At 38.6% G+C, this 19,510-nt stretch overlaps 1 protein-coding gene across 2 annotated transcripts in view; it reads left to right on the forward strand.

Moving 5' to 3' along the window:
* The window catches only part of LOC126333081 (uncharacterized), a 330,586-nt gene that overhangs the window by 268,063 nt on the left and 43,013 nt on the right, over nt 1-19,510 (forward strand). For both annotated transcript variants that reach the window (XM_049996711.1, XM_049996712.1), the window contains one exon: nt 19,373-19,478. In XM_049996711.1, the coding sequence (XP_049852668.1) occupies nt 19,373-19,478 (106 nt within the window). The remainder of the gene's footprint in view (nt 1-19,372; nt 19,479-19,510) is intronic.

A 19,510-nucleotide genomic window follows, 5' to 3' on the forward strand; every position in this document is an offset into this window, starting at 1 on the left:
GGCCAAAGTAAATAGGAGTAAAATGCAGATTGTCAGTAGGAAGAAAAACGTTTTCGAAAATGAGAAATACAGAAACACTGAATTCAAGTTAAAAGTGTTAGAAAGTGTTTTTTGGAGGTATTTGTCTGGATTGTAGCCTTATATGGAAATTAGATGTGGGCAATAAACAGTTCAGACAGAAGGGAATAGAGGCTTTAGAGAAGTATTGCTACAGAAGAGTACTGACTATTTGTGGGTAGATCAACTAACTAATGTGGAGGTACTCAGTTGAATTGTAGAGAAAAGAATGTATGACATAAGGTGGTAACAGAAGAGATTGGTTGATTGGAAATGTCCTGAGGCATGAGAGATTGTCAATTTGATAATGGAGGGAAGTGAAGGAGGTAAATGCTGTAGAAACAGACTGAGGTTTGACTACAGTAAGCAATTTCAAATGGATGTCAGTTATAGTAGTTATGCAGAGATGAAGAGGCTTGTGTAGGATAGATAACATGGGGAGTTGAGCGTCTTTCGACTAAACTCATCAACAATCGATTTACAGCACAGCATTGTATGAAAGTGATTCTTGGACTGTGACAACACCAAATCCCGAGAGAATCGAAGCATTTAAGATGTAATGTTAGAGAACGCTGTTGAAAATTAAATGGATTGGTAAGATAAGAAATGAGGAGGCTCTCCCCAGAATTGATGAGGAAAGGAATATTTGGCAAACAGTGACTGCACGAAGGGACTGGATGATAGAAAATGTTTGAAAACATCAGGAAATAGCTTTCATAGTACTAGAAACAGCTGTAGAGGGCAAAAACTGTAGAGGAAGACAGACTGGAATGCATGCAACAATTATTTTCGGACATTGAACGTGACTGTTACTCTGAGATTAAAAGGTTGGCACAAGAGGGAATGTTGTGGCAGGTTGCATGAAACCACTCAGACTGATCATTCCCCAGAAGCAGTAGGCAACTTCTTATGTACTACTTTTTTTCTCAGTAATGTCATGTTGTGTATTTCATTTATTTATACGTGGGCCATCCACAAAGTGCATTATGTTTTGGAATTAAAAATAAATAAAGTATTGAAATTTTTTTATTATATACAGATGAAAGCCACACTTAAATACTACTTTTCTACATAGTTGCCATTTAAATTAAGGCACTTATCGTAGCGATGGACGAGCTTGGAAATTCCTTCGTCGTAATATTCGGCCGCCTGCACCTTCAACCACGTAATGACTGTCTTTTGGGACAGAAAAGGTGTGATTTTTGTGGATTTCCTGGAAAGAGGCACTACAATAAACTCTCAAAGGTATTGCCAAACTCTGCACAACCTCAGAAGAACAATACAAGACAAGCGAAGGGGAAAGTTGGGCTGATTCACGACAACACCCGGGCCCACACGGCAAATGCCACTCATGAAGTTCTCAAATCTTTTAAGTGGGAGTTGTTTCCTCATCCGCCGTACAGTCCCGACCTGGCATCGAGCAACTTCCACTTATTCCCAGCAATGAAGAAGTGGTTGGCTATGCAGCATTTTGATGACGACGCACAGCTTCAAGAAGAGGTAACCACGTGGTTGAAGGCGCAGGCGGCCGAATTTTACGACGAAGGAATTTCCAGCTCGTCCATCGCTATGATAAGTGCCTTAATTTAAATGGCAACTATGTAGAAAAGTAGTATTTAAGTGTGGCTTTCATCTGTATATAATAAAAAAAATTCCAATACTTTATTTATTTTTAATTCCAAAACATAATGTACTTTGTGGATAGCCCTCATATGTACTGAATGTTTTGAGAGAAAAGCAGAGAAAAGAGAATGACTTCGTAAAACCATTTTTAATAATTTTTTATGGGAGGGAGATAAACTCCCTCTTCCCTTTCAATGGTACATTGGCCAGAAAATGCCAGGTACATAGGATGAAACTTAAATAGTGGCAACACTGCTGTGGAGACACCATGCAGTGGAATCTATTATTGTCACTGATAGCACACATTGTTGACTTACCTATCTTACCTCCGAGCAAATGGACTCGCCCGTCCCACGTCACCAGCATGTGCACAGTCGAGGGAAACACACTCACTTGTGAGCAAGTGGTCTAACCTAATGGTGTCTCTATGTTTTAAAAACAGGAACAATGAAGTTGGATCAAGATTGAATGTGCCACAGGTCATTCTGCATGACAGTGTCATCGAGGTCTTCAAGAGGTGTCTGGGGGATCAGCATTGCCATACAGAACAGTGGCATGTTGGGTAAAAGGTCAGCAGACTGTAGCAGACATGCGTCGGGCAGGTCGTCCTAGCATCTCTGAAGAAGAAGTGCATGCTGTTGCCACATAAGTGGACAGTGATCGACACTATACGATTCATGAACTCATCCACAAAACTGGATTACCACATATGACTGTGCTTCACATCCTGAAGGAACACCTGGCCATGCTAAAAATTGCATCACAATGGCTTCTGCATGAATTGATGGGAATCCAGAAATGTTACAACACTGCTCAGACGCACTCGGAGTGCTATGAGTGCGAAGGAGAGGCTTTCTGATGCCTTATCATAACACTGGAAAAGACATGGGTGATATTGTATGAGCCAAAACTGAAATGCCAATCCAATGAATGGCATCATTATGGGTCGCAACGAAAGTCAAAAGTGTGTCAGAGCCCCAGTTTGGTGAAAGTTTGGCAATTCTCACATACGACTGTGATGGTGTTATCCTAATGAATTACATTCCTCCATGGCAGACCATCAGTGCACAGTATTACTGTTTGTTTTTGGAGAATCACCTGCAACCCACCCATCATTTTGCAAGACAATGTGCGGACGCATACAGCACAAGCTGTGGCTGCTCTGTTTGGTCGATGGGCCTGGGAAGTACTGCACCATGCACTATACTCCCCAGACTTAAGTCGTTGAGACTTTGATTTGATACCAAAGATGAAGGAACCACTTCATGGCATTCACTTCAGAACTGTTCCAGAGATTCGACAGGCAGTAGACAGTTCCATTTAACCATCAACAGAACAGGCTCTGCTAATGGTATACTATGCCTTCCACATCACTGGCAACAGGTTCTACACAACACTAGTGACTACTTTGAAGGACAGTAACAGGTGCAAACATGTAACTCTTTTGTGTCAGTTCTGAATAAATAGTTGCCACTATTTTAAGTTCCAACCCTCGTATATGCTGACACCAGCAGCGTACGGATGTCACAATTGACTTTCCCCTTCCCCATAGTTATGAGAAACAACTGGCTGTTTTGCAACTGCTTAAATGTACAAGTCTGAAGCACTCCTGGAATGCAGCATGATTCACATTATAGTTTGTAGCAAGATTGGCTTAAACCAAATATTGATAGTTAAGAGATTTTATGTAAAACATAGTCATTCACCAAAAAGACTGAATACATAGAATGAGTAGAGATTTGTTGATTCAGTTAGTTAATGTTCCTTGCACAGACCTTAACAGAAATGGTCTTCATGAGTATAAATAAGTCAAAACATCTGAAACATGTATTTATTTAAGAGGCAATAACACACTTGCCACAAACATGCGTATGTATATACTGTAGTGCTGCCACCCAGTTTTAGTGAAATTAATAAGAAGTGATAAAAAGCCACCATGGAGTATTGTAACAGCATCTGCAGGCTGGAAGCTGCAGTGTGGTTACCTGTGGGTCAGAAAAACTTAGATGCAGAAGGATTGCAAAATGTGCTAGACACAGCCAGCGGAAAACTGCACCTTGCAGCAGTATTAATCAGAGTGGGCAGGTTGTGGTTACCACACCATGGCAAGACTCTTCTTAGGGGCTAAATGATTGTATGACAGGTTCTGATGCAACAAATGCATGCCTGACCCATATAAATAAGCCTGAATTTTGAGACATGGGTAATTCTTTGTTGGAGTTCAGCAGCAGCACCACAATGCTAGGACTGCATCAGATCAGGAAATCACTGGATGTCACAAGTAGCAACTATGAGTTTGAATCCAGGTTGGGCCAGTCACCGTGACCCCTGAGTTACTTCCAGGACTTGATGTTTCACTGAGCCATTGATGCAATGTGTAATTAAACTGGAATAAAAGCATTTCTTTTGGCAAGCCCATTGTCACCACCACTCAACCTACCAAGTGCAACCACTTCAACAGAGTGATGTCAGGAGGGCTGACTCACCACAGTGGGCAGCAGAGGGTGTACTAACTCCTACTGCTTGATGTCTGAACTGCAGCTGACAATATCATCTTTGTGGCGTTCATGAAAGGTTATATGGCAGCACAACTGTAGAGTTACTTTTGTGAGATCACAAGAGCTGGTGGATATCTCTCAGTTTAACAGTAATCATAGGGATGAATGACTAATACCTGTGAAAAGTACACAGTCCAATTTAATTCAGCACTCTGCCCCTTGCACCAACTCTGTGGAAGTTTGTTTTACGTGTAATCATTTGGGCCACATGGCAAGGCAGTGTAGAGGCCTATGTGGCTCATGATCAAGAAAAAGAAGTGATTGTGGTAGTATAAATAGCTCTGGAGTTTTCTATCTATGTTATTGTTGAATAGTTAGTACTAGGTTCGTAAAAATGAGTAGAGGTGATGCAATAACAAAATCAGAGACACAAGCAGTCACCGGGGAGGAACCTAAGCAATAATAGGTTTATCAGGTGGTGGAGTTGAGGGCAGATAATATGTTTGTAAATAATAATCTAGCAGAGAAGGAAAGGAAGACAGAATTATTGAATTCACAGAATCTAGGAATAGATCTAGTGGTTGTGAACCTGGGTTCTCCATTTTTGGTAGCTTGTTAAGGATCTGTTGATATTTGTAGAGGATCTCTTGTCATCAGCTGACATAGGGGTTTGCTCAGATAATCAGCTGTTACAGATAGCATCGCATCTGACATGAGAGGCAAAGTCATTTGTATGGGGTACAGAGGCACTGTGCAAGACAAAGACTCTTGAACTATTCAGGCAAGGATTAGAATAGAAATATAGGAAGCAGAAAAGTGCACAGTTTTTACACGAACAATTTTGAAAAGGCATAATGAAGCCATAGAGGATTTTGCAGGTAGGGTTTGGAAACTTAATGTGCATATAATGAGGAGGTGAGCAAGATGTTGTACAGGAAGATGAGCAGTGCGTGCTTGATACTTTCCTGAATGGTTTAGTATCAGAGGTGTCTAGGAGTGTGTGTACTGGTGTGCCTAATGATCTTCATGCAGCAGGAGGAAATTGTTTGAGCATGGGTATAGGTCAGAGAAATGTGTTTGCATCAAGTGTAATGTGTTTTAATTGTGGGCGTATAGACATGTGCAGAGGCAAAGCCAGCAGCCACTGAGTAATAGGGATGGTAGGAACTACGGGCAGTGTAATGAGAATATTAATAGAGGTAGCATGGATCAGCTGCAAGGGTATGGGTGGTAATAAGTAACTGTTAAACTCAAGAGGGAACCCCCAGACACGCTGAGAGGCATTCCCAGAAAAAGTGAATGCCGTGAGAATCAATGCCAAGGTGGAATGTGCCATAGTGGATGTAATATACTGCCACCTCTGAATTTTACTGTTGGCATTACACACCCTGGCAGATGATGTTCACCGGGCATTCATCATACCCACACCCTTCCATCTCACCACATTGTGCTCTCTGATTCGTCACTCCACACAACTTTTTTCCACTGTTCAATTGTCCAATGTTTATGCTCTTTACACCAAGCGAGACATCGTTTGACATTTACCATCATGATGTGTGGCTTATGAGTAGCCACTTGACCTTGAAATTCAAGTTTTCTCACCTCCCATCTAACCATCATAGTACATGCAGTGGATCCTGATGCAGTTTGGAATTCCTGTGTGATGGTCTGTCTATTACACATTATGAACTTCTTCAACTGTCAGCGGTCTCTGTCAGTCAACAGACAAGGTTGGTGTGTAAGCTTTTATTGCTTTACGTGTCCCTTCATGTTTCCACTTCACTATCACATTGTAAACAGTGGACCTAGGTATGTTTAGGAGTGTGGAAATCTCGCATACAGATGTATGACACAAGTGATTCCCAATCACCTGACTACATTCGAAGTCCGCCCCATTCTGCTGTCTTACAATTTCTAATGACTACTGAGGTCTCTGTTATGGAGTACCTGGAAGTAGGTGGCAGCGCAATGCACCTAATATGAAAAATGTCTATTTTTGGGGGGTGTCCAGATGCTTTTGGTCACATCTACGTCTACATCTACATCTACATCCATACTCCGCAAGCCACCTGACGGTGTGTGGAGGAGCGTACCTTGAGTACCTCTATCGGTTCTTCCTTCTATTCCAGTCTCATATTGTTCATGGAAAGAAGGATTGTCAGTATGCTTCTGTGTGGGCTCTAATCTCTCTGATTTTATCCTCATGGTCTCTTCGCGAGATATACGTAGGAGGGAGCAATATACTGCTTGACTCTTCGGTGAAGGTATGTTCTCGAAACTTCAACAAAAGCCCATGCCAAGCTACTGAGCATCTCTCCTGCAGAGTCTTCCACTGGAGTTTATCTATCATCTCCGTAACACTTTCACGATTACTAAATGATCCTGTAACGAAGCGCACTGCTCTCCGTTGGATCTTCTCTATCTCTTCTATCAATCCTATCTGGTATGGATTCCATCATATCTTTTCAGCATATCTACAGGAGCATAGTCAATGATTAAAGGAAGGACTCACTTATTTATGCCATGTAATTAGTGAGGATGGTGTGAAGACTGAGCCTTGATTGTTTCAGACACTGCAAGATTTTCTGGTTCCAGGAACAAGGAAATGCTCACACTTTTTTCTATGTCTTGCAAACTGTTATCTAAAATTCGTGAAAGCATTTAAGGACCAAGCATGGTTACTTACACATTTTTTACAGAAAGGTATTAAGTTTCTTTGGTCTGAAGATTGTCAAAGAGCATTTGTCAGACTGAAGGCGGTGTTAACATCAAGGCCAATGTTGGTGTTTCTAGACTTTCAGAACGAATTTACATTGCCGTGCGATGCATCAAACCATGATCTTTGGTGCATTTTGAGTCAGGAGGTCTTCGGGCAAGAACATTCTTCTAAGACAGTTGCATGAAGTGGAGAAAAACTATTCAATGATTGAAAGGTAATTGCTTAGTCTAATGTATGGTGTGACATACTTTCAGTGTCACATGTAAGGAAGGACTTTTAAGGTGGTGATGGACCATACTGCTTTGAAGTGGTTGTTAGGTTTCAAGGACCCATCCAGTAGACTGATGAGATTGGCATTAAAACTCAGTGAATTTGAGTGTGAAGTAATCGAAAAACCAGGGAGGAAGCACAGAAATGCAGGAAAATAGCAGTGATAAAAGCACTAGGTCAAGACCTAGCTAAGTGGCAAACAGCACAGAGAACCAATGTGGTGTGTAAACAGTACAGCAAGAAGCAACAGTTTACATGTATGATGGATTATTATGTAGGGAGTTCAAAGTTAAGGACATAGATAGTTTTGCCAACAAACTTGAGGGAAAAAGTCCTGAGAGAAATGCATAACAACATCTTATCAGGCTAAAACAAACTAGTGAAGAGGACAGAAAAATGAGGTTGATGAGTATGTCAGGAACTGTGTATAGTGTACACACTGTGAAGATTTGCGTTGAAAAAAGGTGCTATTGCACACCTGTTCAGTGATCACTCAATGTACAGAAGGGCCAACTGACTTGGCCAACACTCAATGCAGATAACTACCAATAGTTGAGTCCTTGAATATTCTGAAGCAATAAGGGTAGCCAGTTTTGTAAACTGACAAAAATACAATTAACCCTTTAACTGTTCTGGAGATGTTAACGTGCACGCCTTTGTACCTGTTCCTGTGTGCTCTGACCATATTTACATGCACCACCAGTCCTTCTACCTGGTACTCTGAATGTGTCTATGCATAGACATGTTCAGAGTACCAGGTAGAACATCTGGTGGCACACGTAAACACATTCAGAGCACACAGGGGCAGTTACAAAGGCACGAGCATTAACATGTCCAAAGCACTTAAAGGGTTAAGTAGAAATAAAATCTTTGATGATACATAAAGATTTTCAGATAATAGCTTTTGTAGAATCAGCAACATTAAAGGTCTTGGGTCCCTTTGATGGGTGTGAGACTTGGTCTCTCACTGTGCAAAATGAAAAGCCATTTAGAGTGTTTGAAAACAAAATTTTTAGGAAAATTTTTGGAGCAAAAAGGGATGACATTAGCGGAGAGTGGCAAAAACTGCATAACAAAGAGGTTCACGAACTCTATTCAAGCCCTGACAAAATCAGTATTATTAAATCATGTAGGCTGCGATGGGCGGGTCACATAGTTCGAATGGATGAGGGCAGGGCAGCGCGCAGAGTACTGGTAGGGCACCTAGAGGGAAAATGTCCTGTGGGGAGACCGAGGCGTAGATGGGAGGACAATGTGAAGGCTGATTTGAGGAGCCTAGTTATTGAAGGAGAATGGAAGGAAATAGCCCAAGACAGGGACAGATGGTGAAAATACGTTGCTGCGGTAATGGACTCTCGAGTCCGGTATGACCAGTGAGTAAGTAAGTAAGTAAGTATAGTTGCGGTATGCTAGAATGTACTTTTCAGTTTCTTTGTCAAACTTAAAATTTGTTTCAGTCTCTTAAAACTTGTTTTCTCTCTGTCCTCTCTAGCCTAAATAGGTGCTGCCCTGATCCCTGAGACCACTAGTATTGTACCACTTATGTCAGTGCCTCGCCATTATATTTCCTGCTGTTAGTATTGCCAGTTTACCCTTCCCATTCCCGTTAAGATGAGGACTACATCTAGTATAATCCAGTTGTGGAAGTAGATAAAATGTTGATGAATTGAGCTAAGAACTGTGTTTGTGTATGAAACAGTTTGGGCAAAAATGATGTCAAGAAACAAGATGTGCTGCATAATAAGTGAAAAGTAAAGCACAGAACAATATGAAGGCAGACATCAATCAAAATGTATTTTCCTACCAGAAAGCGAAAGGGCAGCAAATTTGTATCACAGAGAGAAATTTTGGGCATATGAAATGGTTACCAGTTGTCCAGAACTCAGTATCCAGATACTTGTTGTTGGCCCAGGAAATAAAATAGTTTCTAGCAGAACAAAAATTGTAATGCTGAATTCTCTCTTCATATTATCATTCCCAAAGGGAAATCAAATAATATTGCCAACACTGAATTGTGCTGTTACAGAAATGACTAATATAATAGTTACTACTAGTTGTGTTGAAAAGCAATTCATCTATGTGCTGGGGTATTTATGGGCATGTATCACAACTATCAATAAAAAAGTCACTGGCCCCAAAAAACTACTGTTCTCAAGCACTCACTTCTGATTGTAGCAGAATTCATCATATTGTGAGTTCAAACACAATCATCTATCTGGAACAAAGTTCCCTACTCCAAGATAATCAGCATAGATCAAAAGCACCAATAATGAGAAATACGCCTTGTGCGCACTTGATATTCAAAGAGTCATGGATAGAAGTAAGTAGATAGATTCAGCATTTCTAGACTGTAGAAAAGTTTTTGTTTCATTGTCACACTAACATCAGCTACAGTAAATATGTTTCTTTGAAATGTTTAACCAGGTCTGTAAATCGATTGCAGACTTCTTGATAGGCTGAGGCAGCAAGTGATGCCACAGTTGCTGCTTCGTGTTATGTATTGGTGGGTGATATTAATTGTACTGCAAAAACTTCTCACAGATTACCTGGCCGGACACTGTGGCCGAGCGGTTCTAGGTGCTTCAGTCCAGAACTGCGCTGCTGCTATTGTCACAGATTCGAATCCTGCCTTGCGCATGGATGTGTATGATGTCCTTAGGTTAGTTAGGTTTAAGTAGTTATAAGTCTGGCAGATTGATGACCTCAGATGTTAAGTGCCATAGTGCTTAGTGCCATTTGAACCATTTGAACAGATAATCTGGTTATCTATGAGGGTGAATTGTCCAACCAAAAATATGGAAATACTGCTGTAATTAGACTACTGGAGTCACATCTACTGTCACCTTGTCATACAAATATCTTGGAATAATAATGTGTGGGATAAAAAGTGGAGCAACCACATAGGTTTCTGATGTGTATGTGGCAAATGGTAGATGTTGATTAGCTGTTATGATATAAGAAAGCTGCAGTTTATCTATGAAAGATATCACTTACAAAATACTGATATGGAGGGGCACAATATCAAGTTGAATCAACATGTAATAAGCCCAGTCTTATCTGAAATATGTAATGCATCACTAACTCAAGGCATTTTTCCAGAGAGACTGAAATATGCTGTTGTTAAACCCATATTTAAGAAAGCTGATAAGAGAGATGTCAATAATTACTGACCTGTTTCACTGCTGACATCATTCTCCAAAATTTTTGAGAAGGTGATGCATTCTAGAATGGTATCTCACCTTAGCAACAATAGTATCCCTAGCAAGTCACTGTTTGGGTTTCTGATAGTCTACTCTACTGAGAATGCCATTTATATATTCACTCTCCAGATTTTGCAAGCATTAAATAATAAAATAGCACTGGTTGACATTTTCCGCAACCTCTCTAAGGCATTTGAGTGTGTGAATCATAATATTCTCCTAGATAACATTTTATGAGATTGATGGTATAACCAACCAATGGCCATTGTCATATCTAACCAAAAGAATGCAGAAAGGTGTACTTAGTAATCCAACCAAAATAGTCCAGAGACATAATTCTGACTGGGGGAGAAATCACATATGGGGTTCCCCAAGGTTCAGTCTTAGGTCCATTACTATTCCTCATATATGAAAACAATCTTCTGTCTGGTAAACAGCAGAATTAGTTCTTTTTGCACATGACACTAGTATTTTAATCAGTCCAAGCACACATACAGAAACAGAAGAAATGGTAAACAGAGTTCTTAAAAGTATCATTGATTGGTTTTCTGAATGGTATGACCCTCAATTTTAAAAATCCTCAACATATTCAGTTCTACACATCAACGGGTACTACATCAATGATAGGAGTAACACATGATAAGAAAATAATAAATAGGGTGGAAAATTCAAAATTCTTAGGGTTCTATTTTGATGAGAATTTAAATAGGAAAAAAACGCATTTTGGAACTCCTAAATTAATTTAATTCAACCACATTTGCCCTTAGTATCATTGCAAATATTGGAGAGAGACAAATCAGTAAGTTGACAGATTTTGCATATTTTCATTCAATTATGTCTTGTTGAATAATCTTCTGGGGTAACTCATTGTTAAGAAAGAAATCTTCATTGCATAAAAATGTGCTGTGAAAATAATTTGTGATGCTCACCTTTGACATTCTGATTACTGTTTCATGAAGTTTGTTGTAAATAATCCACTACAGTTCAAGAGGAGCAATGGGGTATACAAAAACAATACCAGAAGGAAAAATGCCATTCATTACTCCACATTAAGGTTGTCTTTAGTACAAAAAGGCATGCACAATGCTGCAACAAAAATTTTTGATCATTTACCCAGTGATGTAAAATGTCAGGCAGACAGCAAAGTGAAATTTGATAACAAACCAAGAAAGTTTCTCCCTGACAACTCCTTCTATTTCATAGAAGAATTTCTATTATTGTAATGTGTGAAAGGTGGTGAGTAGGAATTACTAACTCACATCTGTGCATCTTTTGTCCTTTCCTGTAAAGAGAGAGAGAGAGAGAGAGAGAGAGAGAGAGAGAGAGAGGACCCATTCCACATAATTATGATCTATCATGCAAAATGATCCACAGATCATGTTACTTTCTAACTGACAGGAAATATCAAGCTTGTACAAAGGAGAACAGTAAATAGTAGTTACATGTTTGTTTGCATATGAAGATGTTGAAAAGTCTCATGTGGCTGATAATCAGTTAATAAAACATAGTATCTCACAAAAACCTTTTTAATAATTTTCAAGAACCAATTTTATTTGCCATAGATTCAGACAAACAGTCACTGTTTCCATATTCCATACATGAACGGAAAGGGAAGAAACTGTAAAACATGTCTCAATAAAAAGTTTGTGCCATCATAAAGTTGTGTGCATAGTATAAATTTGATACACATTGGAAAAAGACAAAAACCAGAAGGAAAAAAGAATAGAAATGTAAACAAGAATTATGGACAAATGAGAGAATGCAGAAAGGAAAAACATGTAATGAAGGAGGAAAATGGTAGTGTAATAGTTGGGGAATTAAAAACAAAATTAGAGTACTGTGATTGTGAAAGTGGACAGAATTCTGATAGGGGATGTGGAAATAATTGTTCAGAGACATAAAAGTATCTTTAAATGCTATGGGAAAGGGTGTGAAAGTGTAGTCACTTCAAATATGATGAATCTAATTGTTAAAAGATACTTAGATTTTTATTAGTGATTTATTTGTTGAGGTACCCTCCAGTGTATACACTGAGTGAGCTATTGTGGCCTATGCTGTGAGGCAAGTATTATTCACATGAAACAGGTGACATTATGACATTACAGATTGTATAGATGCCTTTGTTGCAGGAAATAGCATATGAATCAGAAACAATATTGATACATGTTAATAAATCGGGTTTCTGCCAGGAAAGCTTGAAGAATATTGATACATATAGAAGTAGATGCAGTGTAAATTGAATGCACATATTTTGTTATTAGGTGTACTCATAAGTATATGCATTAAAATGAATCATTTTGTTTTCAAGAAGGGTGTCACATTTGGACTTGGCCACAATAGTTTGAAAAATGTACTTATGGTTCATACTTTGTTGTGGAGAATGTCATCCAGATTTTTCCTGTAACTTGTATACCTCTTCGTCAATATGGATTAAGAGTTAAGTAGCAGTTGGACTCTGAAGATGTCTGCTTGAGAATTGCATACATTCTCTGTCATAGTAATATATTTCTTGATAAATATTTTTAAAATCGTTTAAGAAGTTGACAAACTTCTTATGGTCAACATTCTTAAATAAAATCCATTTAATTGCAAAAATAATGTTGCTATAATTATTAACATGTGTTTTAAGTGATTGATTAGTGAAACATTCTATATTATATTAACTAGCTGAAATACTTTTTGCTGTGTTTCACAATCATTTATTATTTCTGTAAGACCTAGGTTTGGGCTAAGAGGTTAGGGATCATAACTTGAAACCAGGTTGCACAGAAGTAACAAAATTTTGTGAAACAAGGCAAAAAACTGTTTCATTTATTTGATACAATTACTAGTAGTTAACATGTATTATTATAATGTGATTGGATAGGAAAAAAAGTCTACTCACCAAGCAGCAGCAAGAGAAGACACGTATAGAAGTTAAGAAAATGTTCAAAGCTATTGGAGCCAATGGCTGTTTTTGGCAGAAGGGTTGAAGGGGAAAGAAGAGGGGTGAACGAAAAGGACTAGCAAGATTTACAAAAAGGGGATAGTTACAAAAAAGTCATCCAGAACTCATGGTCAGGGGAGACTTACTGGGCAGGATGAGAAGGAAAGACAGACTGTTGTGGACTGCACCAGACAATATCTGAAAATCTGAGAGTTTAAAGTTAGAAGACAGGGTAATATAAGAATGACAGAAATTAGTGACAAAACATCTTGCCAGAGTTTATAAGAGAGGAAAGCTAACTGCATTATACGTGATAGACAAGTGGGGATGGAGGGACGGGTGATACACAGGCCAGAAAATAATAAATATTGAAAACCAAACTAGAATGAAGAAAGAAATAGTTACTGAAAAGAAATGCTGAGCCTGAAGAAATTAGCATAAATTAATGCAAGAACCAAGTAGAATGTAATGCCAGTTCCCATGTGTGTACTTCTGAAAAACTGCTGTCGGGGGTGGGGGTAGAATCCAGATGCAACAGGATATTGTGTGTTGCCAGTATAATTCTCTGTGCATACCCATTCACAATGAGTGATAATTTTTTGTTGATGTGGTGTGTGTTATTATCTAAACGAAGTAAAAATCCTTGATACCGGTCAGAAGAAATTGACCTTTTAATTAGTTATAAGCAAATACCAATGCAAGATGTGTAGAAAGCAATGTAGTCCTTAAAAAAATAGCAATGCTTTAGGATGAAATAGGCTGTATAACAAATTAATAAAAGAGCTTCTAAGAAAATATCTGTAACTCCAAATCAATCATTAGATAAAGGCTGCTTCTTAGATTTTCTGCAAAGGTGATGCCTCTACATACTAGACTCAAAAGATCACATGGGAAATTGCAACCCAATTTATTTTCTTCCATTTCTTCGGAAAAGTTATTGCTGAACAAACACAAAATTTCATGCAAAAGTTCAGATTCATTGTAAAAAACCAATTTGGCAGTCACAAAACCAAACATGACTATACACTCAGTAAGTGACTACATAGAACATTCAGTGGTGTGAAACACACACTACTGCTCTACAACTTGAAAGGCATGGGATTAGGGAAAATGCTTTCAGTTGTTACCAGGCCATATGTCTCAAACAGAAAACAGTGTTGTTCTAATGTGGAATTCTCACAGTGGAAAACAGTTTTCCAGGTAGTCCCATAAGGTTCAATTTTGGGTTAAATTCTTTTCTTGTTCTATGACTTATCTACAAATTTCAATTCTCATGCAGTGCTATTCACAGATGATGCCACTATGATTGTCAAAACAAACAGCATGGAACAAACTTCAGCAAATGTCATAAATCTTGCAAATCATTTTGATACTTACCTGGTTTCATCTAAATGGCTTAAAATTAAACTTTGAAAAATCAAAATATACAATTTAAAACTAATCAATCAAGAGCAAATAATTGCCAACCTGTTCATAATGAAACAGGAGCTGCAGAAAGCAGATCACAGCAAACTCCTTGGTATGCATCTGGATAAAAATTTGTTCTGGCTCATTGATAAACTGTTTAGCCATTAAAGTAAGTAGTTTAGTATTTGCAATGTCTGTATTGTCCTTTTCAATGCAGATGAGTTCAATAAAGTTAGTATGCCAGTCATATTTTGAATAAGTTGTAAGATACATGATTATTTTTTAGGGAATGCATGTTAATTCTACAGGAAAGATAACTATAAATATATGTAATGAAAACCTAGAGACTCATAGTGTCCATTATTGATAAAATATAGCATGTTAATTATTCCTTCTCTGTTCATTTTTGAGCTAATTTGCTTCATGCACCAAAACCCAGCATCTTTTGAAGAAACACATGTCCACCTTACATATAAATACAAGAATAACATAAATTCCATGCTCCCTCCTCTGAAGTTAAACATGCATGCCCAAGATTTTTGCCTCCCGATGTTGCAAAACTGTTTAAATATTGCCTCACGACCACCTATTTCAAATGGAATTATAAATTCTATTAACAAACAGATGGTGTCACTATGGGGGGGCCACTTAAGCCCAGTTACAATGAACTTCTTTATGGAAAAATTCAAGGAACAGGCACTGGACACGACAAAGAAGAAACTAAATACTTGGTTATGGTATGTGGATGATATATGTTTATGGCATCATGTCAGGAAGGAACTTGATGGATTTAACAAACATCTCAATGGAATCAATCCAAAGACTCAGTTTACCATGGAGGAGGAGACAGGAGAAGATTGAATTTTCTTGATGTGCTAGTTTTCAAGGAAGAAAATTGTAACTTGGGCCACATCCTGCCCGCTTAGCTGTGCAGTCTAATGCACTGCTTTCCGGCCGGGAAGGTGTGCTGGTCCCCGGCACAAATCTGCGCAATGGATCAGTGTGGAGGTCCGGTGTGCCGGCCAGTCTGTGGATGGTTTTTAATGCGGATTTCCATCTGCCTCAGCGAATGCGGGCTTGTTCCCCTTATTCCACCCAGTTACACTATGTCAGCGATTGCTGCACAAACACTTCCTCCATGTACGCGTACACCATAATTATTCTACCATGGTGTGAGACATTCTCGGGGGTGAGGGGGGGGGGGGGGGGGGTTTCCACTGGGGGCTGAAACATACAATAATCTTGGGTTTGGGGGGGGGGGGGGGCGGCGGTAGGGTGAGTGGACTGCTTTAGCCTGTTGTGGGGATGTGTAGTACTGTGGGCTACGGTGGGGATGAAGCCTCTCTGTCATTTCTAGGTCCCCAGTTCCATAGAATACAATACAAATTGGACCACAAGATTTACCAAAAACCCTGCACACAGACTGTTACCTATGCCAGGATTTGAACCACTACCCACCACAAAATGTGGCATCAGAAAAACATTGGCAGATACCCAAAGGAAAATTTGTGGATCAGAGCTGCTTGACACAGAATTAAAACATCCCATCAATACATTGATCGAGAATGGTTAGTCTTCTGCCGGGGTGGAAAGAGTGTTAAGACCACCTTGTAGAAATCATAGCTATGCTCAAGGGTCAGTCAAATTGGAAGTTTTCCTGCCTTTTATTATGGGCACTACTGACCGCATAGGAAAATATTGAAAAAGCAGAACATCATGATACTCTATAAACCTACCCATAAATAATGAGATCATCTAAAATCGGTCAAAAATGCTCACCAGCCATTGGGAAAAGTAGGAATGTATAGGATTCTGTGTAGTTGTGGAGAAGTGTATGTGGGTACTACAGAAAGAATGGATGAAAAATGAATTGAAGAACACAAGAGCAACTGCAGGAGAGGGAATACTGGCACATCATGCTTTGCAGCAGGAGGCCATGGCATTTATTTTGAAAGGACTCAAGTACTGATAGCCACAAGCAGATACCATGAAAAGTTGTACAGAAATGCCCTAGAGAATTGTAAAACACCCTAGGAATTTCAGTAGGAAGGGGGAGGCATGAAACTGAGTGACATCTGGATTCCAGTGCTGAAGATGATGTGTACCAGTCTCCCACCACAAGATGATTGCAACAGCGGACGATGGCAGTCAGCAATGGCTAATTGTGCTCATGCATACAAAGCATGTGATGTCATGCCACTGCACGGAAGCATGTGGAAGCAGAATTTTGCTGTAGTCAGTAGTGAGCCATGGTGTGAAATGGACGTTCAAAGCAGCTATCACCCCTCTTGAAAATGTTCTCTGCTGAAGGGGACGAAACATTGGATTTTAAGGTGAAATCCATTCATCTATGACATAATAGCCTGGAACATTATGTTGATTGAGTTCTTCTTCAGCCTTCCTAATTCCATACTGTGGATATTTCTTCCCTCTTATTGATTATAGGTGTTCATGTATATGTACTGTTCAGTCTTGGGCATGCAGGTTTAACTTGAGAGGAAGGAGCATGGAATTTGTGTTATTCTTCCTCTTATATGTATAGTGGAAATGTATTTCTTCAAATGATGCTGGTTTTTGTTGCATGAAGCAAATTAGCTCAAAAATGAATGGAGAATGAATACTTAATATGCTATGATTTATCAGTAATGGGCAACATGAGTCTCCAGGTTTTGCATTATACATATTTATAGTTATGTTTCCTGTGGAATTAATATGCATTTCCCTAACAAATAATTACATATCTTACAACTGATTCAAAATATGAATGGTATGCTAACTTTATTGTACTCATCTTCATTGAAAAGGACAATACAGACATTGCAAATACTAAAATACTTACTTTAATGTCTAATAGTTTATCTACGACCCAGAACATTTTTATCCAGATGCATACCGAGGAGTTTGCTGTTATCTTGAAGAAGAGTTTGGCAATTTAATTGTTCATGGTTGATTAGTTTTAAATTATATGTTTTGATTTTTCCAAGTTTAATTTTAAGCCATTTAGATGAAACAATGTGGATATCAAAATGATAAGCAAAACGAGGATAATGGAATGTAGTCGAATTAAGTCAGGTGATGCTGAGGGAATTAGATTAGGAAATGAGACACTTAAAGTAGTAAATGAGTTTTTCTATTTGGGGAGCAAAATAACTGATGATGGTCAAAGTAGAGACGATATAAAATGTAGACTAGCAATGGCAAGGAAAGTGTTTCTGAAAAAGAGAAATTTGTTAACATCGAGTATAGATTTAAGTGTCAGGAAGTAGTTTCTGAAAGTATTTGTATGGAGTGTAGCCATGTATGGAAGTGAAACATGGATGATAAATAGTTTGGACAAGAAAAGAATAGAAGCTTTCGAAATGTGGTGCTACAGAAGAATGCTGAAGATTAGATGGGTAGATCACATAACTAATGAGGAAGTATTGAATAGGATTGGGGAGAAGAGAAGTTTGTGGCACAACTTGACCAGAAGAAGGGATCGGTTGGTAGGACATGTTCTGAGGCATCAAGGGATCACCAATTTAGTATTGGAGGGCAGTGTGGAGGGTAAAAATCGTAGAGGGAAACCAAGAGATGAATACACTAAGCAGATTCAGAAGGATGTAGGTTGCTGCAGTAGGTACTGGGAGATGAAGAAGCTTGCACAGGATAGAGTAGCATGGAGAGCTGCATCAAACCAGTCTCAGGACAGAAGACAACAACAACAACAACATGACATTTGATGACATTTGTTCCATGCTGTCTGTTTTGATCATCACAGTGGCGTCATGCATGAAAAGCATTGAAAGAGAATTAAAATTTTGTAGATAAGTCATAGATGGATGAAGGAGAGCATGAAATTGAATGACGTTTGGATTCCGTAGACAAAAAAATTCTGTACCAGTCTTCTACGATGGCAACAGCAGACAGTGGCAGTCGACAAAAGCCAATTGTGCTCACGCATTCATACCTCGGTGAGAAATCATGTGGAAGCAAACTTTTACTATAGTCTGTACGAGCCAGAGTGTGAATCGGATATTTAAAACAGCTACCATCCCCCTCAAAAATGTCCTCCACAGATGGGAATGTAACATTGGGTTTTAAGGCAAAATCAATTTGACCACAGCATAATATCCCAGAACACTTTATTAATTGTAACTTTTCTGACCATGGTAGCTTACATTTTACAATGAAGAAGAACTGTACAATTCAGTAAAAATGCTATTATGCTTTGCAGGAGTTTCTATATGGTGATATAACAACTGTAGTAGCATATGGTATGTTAACTACAAATTGTATTCTATTAATTATTCATATTCATATGTAACAATGTTTCAAATATGTTTAATACTAAATACAACAGTAATAAATTTTGACAAGTCTCTGCTGCAAATCTGTCTATATGTAGTGAGACAATAAAATTCTCATTCTCATTCTGAACTTCCATGTAATTATGGTATTCGTATACAGAAATCACCTAGAATGACATAAAGCAAATATATCTTATTTAAAAGAATTCCATCACTTTATAATACCTGTCGTATATTCTGCTGCTGATTCTTTTACATATGTACATTCCAGAAATTGTGTGAAGAGCAGCATTTAAACAGAATTTCTTTTCTTCTTCTGATTGTAAAGACTTAATATATTGATGGACTTTATTTAGATGTAAGCTTATAAAAAATTGTTTCAGTCTTAACCGTCAGTCGCCCAAGCAGTATGCACAAGAACAAGAACATTGCAATGCCATAAGTTCCAGTGGGTCAGAATCTTCTTTACCAACACTATGCAAGGAAGAGGTGAGCTTTAGTTTTCAGTTTTAGTAACCTCT

The sequence above is a fragment of the Schistocerca gregaria genome, chromosome 2 (genome assembly GCF_023897955.1).
Source record: "Schistocerca gregaria isolate iqSchGreg1 chromosome 2, iqSchGreg1.2, whole genome shotgun sequence".
NCBI lineage: Eukaryota > Metazoa > Arthropoda > Insecta > Orthoptera > Acrididae > Schistocerca > Schistocerca gregaria.